Genomic DNA, 12,315 nt, shown 5'->3' on the forward strand with positions numbered 1-12,315 from the left:
TTGAATGTCCCTTATAGACATCTTAAAAGCAATATGTCAAATAATAGTACTCATCTTTCCCCACAAACCTTCCTTTCTTTGTAACTTCCCTATTAACGTGGAAAGCATCACCAACCTCCTAGTCATCTGAGTGTGTCAACTGAGGTGTAAACCTCAATTTCTCACTCTCTCATCCTCCATTGCCAATCTGGTACTGAGTTATATCATTTCTATTTTCATATCACATCCCTTGTATATTCCATTGCAGGCCCTCATCACCACTCACACTTGGACTACTGCAAATAGCAGAGCTCCAATCATGTCATCCTCTCTCACCCCACCCCATTCACATAAAGAAGTAATTCTCTAATACCATTAGGATCAGATTTAAAGTCTCTAGCATGCTTCTAAATTCCATCACACCCCAGCCCCTTTCTACCTTTCTAGTCTTTTTATACTTTATTTTCTAGCTATATTGACTTCCTTGCTGTTCCTCATGAACAACATTCTATCTCCCAACTCTAGGAAATTCCATTGGCTTAACTCCATGGCTTGAATTCTCTGTCCTTATCTCTTGGTCTTTAAGGCTTATTTCAGGTACCAGCTTTTTCCTATCCCCCTTAATGCTGAAGCCCTCCCTCCATTAATTCCAATTGATCCTGTGTCTATCTTGTTAGTACATGGTTGTTTGCAAACAGCCTCCTGGTGAACTCCTTAAAAGCAAGGGCTGTCTTTTGCCTTTCTTTGTATCTTTAGCACTTAGCACAATGTCTAGCAAATAGTAAGTGCTTTATAAATGCTTGTTGACTTGACTTTATAAACATATCCTAAAGTGTCTTATGTACTTTTTTACAGGGCTATCACTTCATATTTGTTTTTGCAGACACAACATAGGGTAGAAATGTTTCATGATCACAGAAATCTAAGGGTCTATATTTCCCTGGAAAGGCTCAATGTTATCTTGGGCTATAGCAGTGGTGGTAGAGGTAATAACAACAATAGCTAGCATTTAGATAGCACTTTAAAGTTTGAAAAGCACTTCATTTTTAAAAAAATTTGATCGTTACAACAACCCTGTGAGGTGAATACTATTGTTATTCCCATTTTACAGATGAGGAAACTTTGGCAGACAGAGGTCATATGATTGATAAACAATGAAACAGAGAAAGAATGAGAAGGGGGTGGTGGAGGACTTCAAATTTGTATCATGTCGTGGTCAGATGAAGGAAATGGGAAGACTTAGCCTGCTCAAAAGAAGACTGGATGCTATGATAATTATCTTGAGGGTCTGAAGGACTGTCATATTATGAAAGAGGAATTAGGCCTGTTCTTCTCAGCCCCAGAGAGCAGAACTAGGAGAAGTTGGTAGAATTGATAAATAGGCATGTTTAAGGGGCCTGGGGGAATCCACCTTCTTAGAGCTATCTCAATGTACCACAGGTTGCCTCAAGAACTGCTGACTTAACCCACATTGCTCTGAGCCAAGCCTAACTTGGGCCAGTCCAATGATTCAGGCTAAAGAATGGAAGGCAACGACATCCTTGTAGATACAATTATTAATTCAAATGATGTTACTCCCCTCCTCATTATTCCCTGAGGTAATTGATCCAGAAGGACATCCCACAGGACAGTAGGAATTCTGCTAAACTTCCACTACATCATCTTCTCACAGCTGAGTCATTTTTTATGCCTCCAGTAACAAGGAAGCAACACCAACACAATGATTTGAACTCTAATCTCTTGTTCCTTGTTCTCTTAAAAGGAAAGCAGGGGGCAGCTAGGTGGCACAGTGGATAAAGCACCAGTCCTGGATTCAGGAGTACCTGAGTTCAAAACCGGCCTCAGACACTTGACACTTACTAGCTGTATGACCCTAGGCAAGTCACTTAACGCTCATTGCCCCGCAAAAAAACAAAACTAAACAAAACAAAACAAAAAAAGGAAAGCAGACAAGTCAATATAAAACAGACACTTTATCCATCACAGAGGGCTTCAAGTAGTGGCTCCATAACCATTTGTCAGCTATGTTGTAGAAGAGATGTTTTTAAGTATGGTTTAGTCTAGATGGCCAGTGAGGTCCCTTTCAGCTCTGACATTCTTATTGTGTATTCAACTAAGTTTACTAATTAACAGTCAAATATAGCAGTTCTTTTAAAATTGTATCACACAGAAAAAATATTATTTATAAACACTGTTTTATTGATTATTATCCAGTCTCATAATACACTCTCCTACCTCCCTCCATGCATTTTCTTTTTCCCCACATTTATTTATTTAGAATTTTCTGTTACATATATAAACAAATTTTCACATCAATTTTTAAAACTTGGTGTTCCAAATTCTCTTCCTCTCTCCCTCCCCACCGCCCCTTAAGAATTCAAGCAATTCAATATAAATTATATATGTGCAGTCATACAAAAAATTTCCACATTGTTCAGGTTGTGAAAGAAACAGACAAAAAATGTTTAGCTAGAGGAACTAGCAAAAAAAATTATACTTCAATCTGTATTCAGATATCATCAGTTCTTTCTCTGTAGATGTATTTTTCATAAGTCCTTCTAATAGCATCCTGCTCATCATTTCTTACAGCACAATAGTGTTCCATCCTAATCTCATCCCACAATTTGTTCAGCCATTCCCCAATTGATGGCCATCACCCCAATTTTGAATTCAACTGGTGTTTTTTTAATCTCTTTTAGGATACCAACCTAGTAGTGGTATTGCTAGGTCAAAGAGTATGCGTGGTTTTATAGCCCTTTAGTCATCATTCCAAATTGCTCTACAGAATGTTTGAATCAGTTTACAACTTTACCAAGAGTGTATTAATGTCTCATTTTCCCCATATCCCTCACAACATTTGTCATTTTCCTTTGCTGTCCTTTCCAATACAATAGGTATGAAATAGTACCCAGAATTGTTTTGACCTGAATATCCATGGATTTTCAAAAAACATCTTATGTACCTAAAATGCTTTCCCCTTCACACTTAGACTGAACTCAGGTGCCACCTCCTCAAGGAAGCCTTCTCTGATTCTCCCAGGTAAAGGGAATCTTTTCTGATGAATATTTCTTAGATCATTTTGCCTAGAACTCCTTCTTTGTCCTTATCACATTCTACCCTGTGATATAATTATATATGTATGTGTCTTAAACACCCTATTAGATTCCTTGAAGGATGGTGCTTTAAAAAAAACCCAAAACTTTCCAATTAAATATTTGTATCATCATTTCTTAGCATACTGCTACACCCCTAGGATACATTTAATAAATCCTTGTTAAATTGTTGAAAAAAGCAAACAAAACATGTAGCAACTAAATTCAGAATAGTAAATTGGACAGAACAATGAAAAGAAAATTAACTTAATTCGATTCAACTCAAACACTTATTAAGCACTGAATCCATAAAGGGCATTGCACCTGGCAGAAAGGTAGAGAAAAAAAGATTCAATTTGACATATCTTTGCCTCAAGGAGTTGACGTTCTGGTTTCATGAAAAACAGAATCAAAATTAAATGATTCCCAGGATAGTAGTTAAATACTTGAAGTACTTACGTTTTGTCCAAGAAGTCCATAAGAGGTCTTAATACAATCTCTGCATCCATAGCTGCATTGTTCTTGTTGGAGGTGGCATTTCCATTTCCTTTCATTTGATTCAATTCTAAACTCATTTGCTTCACACACTCTTCAATTATGAGCTGGAAACTAAACATGGACAACCCCGCCCCCCAAAAAAAGGAATTCTGGAGTGAAATTTGACCATGTTCAACCTCCTCCATCAAATATCTTATCTTAACTAGCTTGTTGGTGGTTGGGTTTGGGAAAGGGTCAGATCAGGTTCCATTACTTACAGTGCTCCATTAACATGGTGATACATGGAAATAAGCAAGTGAGCATGCTCAATACCTGTGTGTGTGATTCCAACACAGACTAGATCCTTAACTGTTCGTGCTCTCTCCCTGTCCAAATTACTTGGGCATGTTTTTGTCTACAATTTAAGTTCCTTGAAGGGAGACATCATTTGCCATTTTTTTCTTTGTATGCCTAGGATACAATGCCTGGCACATAGTAGGTGTTTAATAAATGGCTACTGAATGAATTAAAAAAGCAGTTATTATATGCTTACTATGTACAAGGCACTGTGCTAAACACTAGGGATACTTACAGATAAGATATATAAATATATGAAAATAATTAATAGAAATTCTATATTATAATATGTAACACATTAAACAATAGATAATATATAAACAAACATGTGCATATGTGTATATATACACATACACATATATGTATATGTACACATACATATATGACAGCCCCTGCTCTCAAGGACCTCATATTCTATTGGGGGAGAGAACATGTGTATGGAAGGTTTCAGCAGCCAGTCAAATGGAATGTTCATAGGGTACATTGGCAAAGCAGATGGTAATACCACCTTTTTAATGCCATTTTATTGATAAAATCTTAACAGTTTTGGATGCTTAGCCATTTGACAGAGCCAAGGACTTTGGTGGCAGAATTTTTTTCTGGGTAGTAGTTGTGGATATAACCACATTGTTGAAATGGCATTGGCGCTGTTGACTTTGGTGCAAAATATTCATACCATTGTGGTACTGAGAAAACAGGGAAAATTAACTTTAATGATACAGTCAAAATAGAGTGTAAAGATAATATTGTCCCATTGCTGGCTCAGTCTTTTCCCTCCACTACTCATTCTGGTTAATGATAATAACAAAAAGTAAATAATACTAATAGATTCATGGGATTGCTATATTTAAGCAAGGTAATTATCACTCTAATGATTCTTTCAAATTATCACCATCATTAATATCTCAAAGCAATGAAATAATAGAAAGATAAATATGCCTCTTTAATTTTTGAGTTTGATCATATCATAGGATAGAAATGGAGGGGAACTTATTCCCCATTTTAACAGATAAAGAAATTGAACCCAGAAAAATGTATTATCTTGATTAAGGTACCCATAACCTCAGACTTTGAATCGAAAGTGTGGTTCAATAGACCACACTCCTTAACAAAAACTTATAATTCTATAAGAAGATAGCTCTTTATCACATATTTTAATTCAATCTCTTCTCCTTTATTTTTGATGCCTAAATAAAAAAAAAATGTCTTCAATGGTTTGTGAAGAAATAAATCTAAATAAAGGGTTCTATAGATATTTTGTTTTGTTTTGTTTTGTTTTTTTAGTGAGGCAATTGGGGTTAAGTGACTTGCCCAGGGTCACACAGCTGGTAAGTGTTAAGTGTGTGAGGCCGGATTTGAACTCAGGTAATCCTGACTCCAGAGCCGGTGCTCTATCCACTGCGCCACCGAGCTGCCCCGGTTCTATAGATATTTAATCAGATGAACTACTGTTTAGTCTTTAAAGTAATCCACTACCTCCCTATGGGTGGTCAAGTCATTGTGAAGGAGGGACAGGGATAGGAGAAAAGAGGGATATATTTTTGCTCTCATGGAAGAGAAATCCTCTTCCAACCCACTCCCCTGAGGAGTGATATTTTTACTTCAGGGAAGCGAAAAGTCATTCTGATGATGAAATCCCCTCAGGGACCACTGCTATAGGCCATATACTGGAATTATTGATCCATTTCACTACACTAGCCAAGATTCTGGGTATCATCAACAAAGATAATGAAAGCACAACTGAAAAGATCATTCTACTCTGGAATTAAATGATGGTGAATCCACACTTGGGATACACCATGCAGGTCTGCTTTCAAGGATTGATTTTTTTTCTCCCTTCCAATCATTTTGCAATTAAAGGGGTTATTATTTCGTGCTCACTTGAAATGAACAAATACTACCAAACAATCTTGGACTTCATGAGCTCCCAAGGAACCAAAAAATTACACAAGAGTTCCTAGGAAATGTATTTAATTTGCTTTATTTATTCAAAATCATATCAGGCCAGCCTCAGGTGCCAAGTGCACATTTAGCAGAAACATAAAAGAACCACCCTTAGTCATGTAGTTGCTTGTGCAGCTTCCTGAGAGACAGTGCTTGGGTCTGAGCTCTCCAGTAAGTGCTGTGTTTGTCGATAAAGAATCAGGCTTTTAATTGTCTTTCTCAAATATGCCCTGGATTCCCTATAAAGATACAGCAATAAAAATAGCAAATGACGGAATTATTGAATCTTAAGCTTTAAAACTTAAAGCAAAATTGATTTTCATGCAATTATATACTTAATTTATTCAATGGAAACAGCCAAATTGGCTAATTTGGAACCCCAATGAATAAAGACTTTGGGGCTTACATGAGTCAAACAGAAATCAAAGCATGAATTAATCATTTGGCTGAATGAGTCTTGTCTACCTTGTTTGGTGTCCATAGAGCCACAGTGATGGAGGTAAAGATATATGTCCAAGGGTTAATTTCTCAAGTTTTGAGTATGTCATCTTTGGTTAGAAACAAGTAGAGGGTGCTTTGCCGCTTTTCTCATGACCATAAAACTAGATTAGCATTATTTTAGCTAATCTCAGACAAACCACTAAACAAATAATATATGCATGTAAGGTAGCTTTATCGATCAATATGAGAAGGATCTCACTTAAAAATCACTCTCCACTAATACATAACATTCATGTTGGGAGATTATATTTTTTCACACTAATAACCTGTTTCTTATCATTTTTTCAAAGTCCATTTCATATTTCAGATTCTGTAACTTGAAAGTTTCCTTTTTTAAAATAAGAAAGAATTCAGTGAGCTGGTTTGGGTACATTTTACCAAAATCTGTAGAGACATTGTCCACTGGTATATCTGGGGGAGATGATAAAAATGAGTAACAACTTAGACCCAAAATTAAATGGGAAGAAGGGAGTCTTCTGGATTCCTTTTAGGAATTCTATAATTGTTTTTCTTTGACTTCAATAGCAGAGCGTGAAGTCAGTTTTTCCTGACCCCAAGGCTGGTCCTTTAACATACTATGCTGCCTCAAAGCTGAAGGTTAAAGGATGCTTTTGCATGTGGAGAGTGAAGACATGAAGAGAAGACAGAGCTCGAGAAAGAGTATTAAGTATTCTATTTCCTCTACTTTGCCACATACCTCTGTTTAGCAGCCAGAAGGCTTTAAAAAAAAAAGATATTTGGGGCAGCTAGATGGCACAGCGGATAAAGCACCGGCCCTGGATTCAGGAGTACCTGAGTTCAAATCGGGCCTCAGACACTTAACACTTACTAGCTGTGTGACCCTGAGCAAGTCACTTAATCCCAATAGCCTCACCCAAAAATAAATAAATAAATAAACAAACAAATAAATAAATAAATAAATAAGAATTACAAGAAAAAAAGATATTTGTTAACCCATCTGAAACACAGGTAGACACATCAAGTCAAATAAACAAGTGATTATTGTGAACCTGTTGTATTCAAGACACTCTCTGTGGAGGTATAGAGAAGTTTAAAATATTTCTGACATCTAGGACTTTAAAAGTTTAACAGGGAACTATGCACTTAGTTCACATACAAGCATAGATTAAAAGTTCCTTATGTGAATATATGAAGCAAACTTCATAATAAATCAATTAACCTTTCCAAATAAGCAGTTTCTGGTCTATCTTTGTCTTGGACTACCTTTGATAATTTGCTGAAAGGCAGTTTCCTCTTGGAGAATTATACCTGCTCTCAAATACCATCACAAGAAAATGAAGTTTTGGGTGGAATCTAATTTGGAGTTCAATTGGTATTTACATTCACACACACACATAGATACACGTACATATGTGTATCTGTGTCTATATATGTATATGTATACACAAATATATGACAAATACATAATATCCTGGGTCTTTTCTCCCCACACTATTCCTTAGCATTTACTTCTGTTCTCATGGGAATTATCATCTCTGTTCATAAAATTCCAAAATCTATATATATGCAGTACCAGTTCTCTCCTTCCCCTTCCCCCAATCCAGGCCCAATTCACCACTTGTTGGATGTCTCTCTCCACAGGGTGTTCTATGACCACCTTATCTCAACATGTTCAAAACTGAATTTTATCCATTCCCTAATTTTACCTGCACCATTTTCCAAACTGCCTTATTTCTTTTAGGGCAAAGGAATGAGCCTGGGATTTAGAATCAGAGTTCCTTGATTCAGTCTCTGTCTTTGTAACTTGCTACCTGTTGACCCTTGGCAAATTACAGTACATTCTTCAGATCTTACTTTCCTCCTATTTAAAATAGGGGGGGGTACAAAAAAAATAAATAAACAAATAAATAAATAAATAAAATGGGGGGTGGTGCGTGGCAGAAGGTATGAACTCTGCTCCCTATTTACCTTGACTTTTGTTTGTTTGTTTATAGGGATAACAGGGACTGGACTGATTTTATTACTATGTGGAACTCTTGGGTGAGGAGATTTCATCTACCAAATGGCCAGCACCTCAATGACTTTCAATCTGAACTTTGCCTGGAGCATTGAAAGCTTAAGTGACTTAAACTAGAGTCACAAAGGAAGTATGCATCAAAGGTAGGCTTTGAACCTGCTTACATGGTTAACTCATTATCTCCTGTACATAATGCCTTCTTTTCAGTATGTGTTTTATATATATATACACACACACACACACACACACATATATAAATATAAATGTATGCATAGGTATATATGTGTATATATGTGTCTGTGAGTATGTGTGCACATACATATATTCAGTATATATATATATACACATATACATACATATATATATTTATATATTTATATGAATATATGTTGTTTCCCCCTGGCCCAATGGAATATAAATTGCCCAATGGGAATCATTGTATTCTCAATACCTAGCACAGTGCCTGGCATATAATAGGTGTGCATCTATGTGTGTGTGTGTGTGTGTGTGTGTGTGTGTGTGTGTGTGCGTGTGCACATGTGTATGTACACACACATATACAAATACATACATGCATACATACGTATATCTTGAAATTTATTTATGATCCATAGATACCTGCTTAAGAACATTTGCTCAAGGGTAAAATTCAGACTTCTCAGCCTAGCATTTAAGGCCATCGGCAATCTGGATGCACCTTATCTTTTCAGTTTTATTTCATATTATTCCCCTTCATATACTCTACCTTCCAGTATTATCTGTTCTCCAACCTTGGCATATCAAGTCCCAACAATACATTCTTTCCTGTGCTCTCATAACTTCTTGTATCAGGTTTTATTTAAATGTATACACAATAATGCCTTTTTCCCAAGGAGAATGTAAGGACCCTGAAGACAGTGGCCATTATTTTTATTTTCTTTTTGTCTTCCTGGCAGCTAGCACAGTAGCTTGCATGAGAGGAAGATTTTGTGAAAGTCTTACATACAGTAGGTGCTTAATAAATCCTAGTTGAATACTGAATTTTAACTTCTTGTACACTCAAGAGCTAGTTTAAAGTAATTTTGCTTTCCGCTTCTTAATTCCCAACCCAGAGTCAAATGCATATACAACATCTCTAGGGAAGCATCTTTAGTTATCATGAAAGAGGGACAGATTTGGAATCAGAGGGCATGGGTTAAAATCCCGACTCTGCTGATTATTTCTTGTGATACAGGTTAGTTTCCTCAACTGTAAAATGAGAGTGCTTGACTAGGTAACTTCTAGGGTCCCTTCTAGTTTAACACCTATCACTATGAAAATCATTGTTTTAGGTACTTATCAGTTGGGTTCATTACCTTTCTCCGTAGGTTACGCTGAGTTCATCCAGAACCCCGTTGAGTTTTACCTGAAGTTCTTTGAGAGCACTACCGGCTTCAGGATCTAGCTGCAAAGAGACCAGAAATAATATTGATTGGGGTGTCAGGTTAACATGGTAACATTTGTTTTGCAAGTACTGTGATTATTATAAAATAAACTACCCATAATATGACTCACACATTTATTTTTGGAAATCAAATATGAAAACCACCACCAAGATAAGGAAATTTTAAAACAAACCATGAGGGTCCTTATATATGAAAGAATGATTTAAAATCCACAGCATGCAGAGAAACATAACAGACTTCTAAAGCTAAAAAGCAAAGCCTTTGCATGCCACTTCAATGGGATTTGAGGCAAGTAGGATAATATCTTATGGACCATAGTAGACCTCTAAGCTAGAAAACTGAGAAAATGACATACTAGATCAATGAATGCTGCTTCAGTATATACTAGGATCCTCAACAATGCTGTGAGCAAATAGGGCCTCTCGGTACTAATGGGAAAAAGCACCATTTTCAAAAGCTGAATCCATATACAATTCAATTTTTTGATTAAAAAAAATTCCTTTTATTAAGGAGTAGTATGTCTCCTCTTTGAAGGTGTTTTCATATTTTTCCATTAATGGAATCAAAAGTAAACAAATGAAGCAAAAGGAACCAAACCCTCCAAATGTTTCTACAGGCTGTGACAGGATCGGCCTACACTCGGTCTCACTTTCTGAATGCCACTGGGCTACTCAGAAGTGGGTTCTTACCTACATCAAGTTCAGCAACTTGACCTCCCTTGGAAAAAAAAGCTCCTGGAACTGACTCTGGCAGCACTTGGTTCTGCATAGAAAAGGAGCTCATAGCAGAGGTCAGGTTCTTTTTCAATAGGATAAGGAGAATTCTGCACAACACAGCAAAGTTTCCTCTACCCACAATCTTTTCCAAGGCAAAAATCTATATTTCAAATGAAATGAATTTTCCCCTTTTTCCTCAACTCTCAACAGTTAAATCAAATATCTGACATGACATTACCATGAAATGACTTCATGAAAGGGGTATAATTTTTTAACCTTAGTATATCTAAGAAGGCAGTGACATTCCTTAGATAGATGATATATGCTCTGGAAACTGAATTCAGTTTTTTTAAATTCTTAGAGTCAATAATTTGTTAGTTGAGTAATAGGAGACCCAATCAAGCAGGTTTTTTTGTTTGTTTTTGTACAAAGTAACTCATAACAAATCAATGGAAGCTGCTTACAAAAAAAAAAACTCAGATTTGAATGATTCTTTGTGGAAAATTAATATTTTGAAAATACTTGCTGTTTTCTTTTTTTTTTTTTACACTTTTTTTTTAATTGAAGCAATCGGGGTTAAGTGACTTGCCCAGAGTCACACAGTTATTAAGTGTTAAGTGCCTGAGGCTGGAATTGAGCTCAGGTACTCCTGACTCCAGGGCTGGTGCTCTATCCACTGCGCCATCTAGCTGCCCCTGCTGTTTTCTTTATCCTTAAAAATTTGAAATTATCAGTAATACATTTGCTAAAGCAGAATAATAAAATTAAAAATGCTGAATTTGAGTTGACATATTTACATAAGGTTATTTATAATAATATGTATATATGCATATATGGAGGTTTATGACATTAAAATTAACTCCATCTGTTTCTTATTTTAGATAAAAATTTAAATTTCTATAACCTTATAATCTATAACTTTTTAATTCTTAAAAGGTCTGCAGGTTTTTCGCCCTCAATGTCTTATTTGACCTTCAAAAATCCCAGTAAAATAGTCAGGAGAGATATCATTATATTGATTTTATAAATGAGAAAATGGGGAAACAAAAACATTGAAATCATTGGCCCAGGATCACACAATCAACTAGCAATGGATTTACATTTAGAACCCAGGTCCCTTCCTGTATCCATTCACTTTCCACCTTAAAAAAAAAAAACAAAAGGAAGGGGAAAGGAAGCAAGAAGATTATAGGATCACTTTCCCATCAGCCCTTTGGCTATAAAGAACCCTACTGAGCATCTTCTTCCCTCCTTCCCCAGAGAAGAAAATTGAAGGCCTGAAGAAAATCACTTTCTCAAGGTCAAGAACCTACATTTTTCATAAGATATTTTTCCTCTTTGATAAATTCATTCCAAAAACTTTAATATAGAAGTCTTTATTGCCCTCGAATTAGACAACAGAGAAAGCTGTTAATTAATTATTAATCAATTAATAATCAGAATTTATGGAAACATCAAGGACATTTTTTATATTGTTCATTGTGGTCCAAACTTTAAAACAAAATGTTCTTAATAGGATGGTGGTTAGAAAAAAGAAATATCTTTAGAGAACTTCTTAAAATCATCAAAGGGATCAAAATATGCTTTACCAAATATTGTGTAAATCTATTGATATAAAATTTTATCCTATTTGTTATTCATTTTTGGTGATCAATAAGTAATATTCTCAGACTATAAACTATTAAGAATGTCTCTCATAGTAACTGATGAAATGGACCATTTATTTGCATGGTATATAGTGGTTGACTTTGACATTTTATTTATATGTTTATATGTTTATAAAAAGTTTGGATGGGAGTTGAAGATTTAATTTGGTTTCTGATGAGCATAAGTCATATTTAATTCAT

At 35.6% G+C, this 12,315-nt stretch overlaps 1 protein-coding gene across 2 annotated transcripts in view; it reads right to left on the reverse strand.

Moving 5' to 3' along the window:
- UNC13C (unc-13 homolog C) overlaps positions 1 to 12,315 on the reverse strand; it is a 716,794-nt gene that overhangs the window by 92,496 nt on the left and 611,983 nt on the right. For both annotated transcript variants that reach the window (XM_043984190.1, XM_043984189.1), the window contains 2 exons: positions 9,663 to 9,751; positions 3,531 to 3,680 (listed from right to left, as the gene is read on the reverse strand). In XM_043984190.1, the coding sequence (XP_043840125.1) occupies positions 3,531 to 3,680; positions 9,663 to 9,751 (239 nt within the window). The remainder of the gene's footprint in view (positions 1 to 3,530; positions 3,681 to 9,662; positions 9,752 to 12,315) is intronic.

Source organism: Dromiciops gliroides, chromosome 2 (assembly GCF_019393635.1).
Source record: "Dromiciops gliroides isolate mDroGli1 chromosome 2, mDroGli1.pri, whole genome shotgun sequence".
Classification (NCBI taxonomy): domain Eukaryota; kingdom Metazoa; phylum Chordata; class Mammalia; order Microbiotheria; family Microbiotheriidae; genus Dromiciops; species Dromiciops gliroides.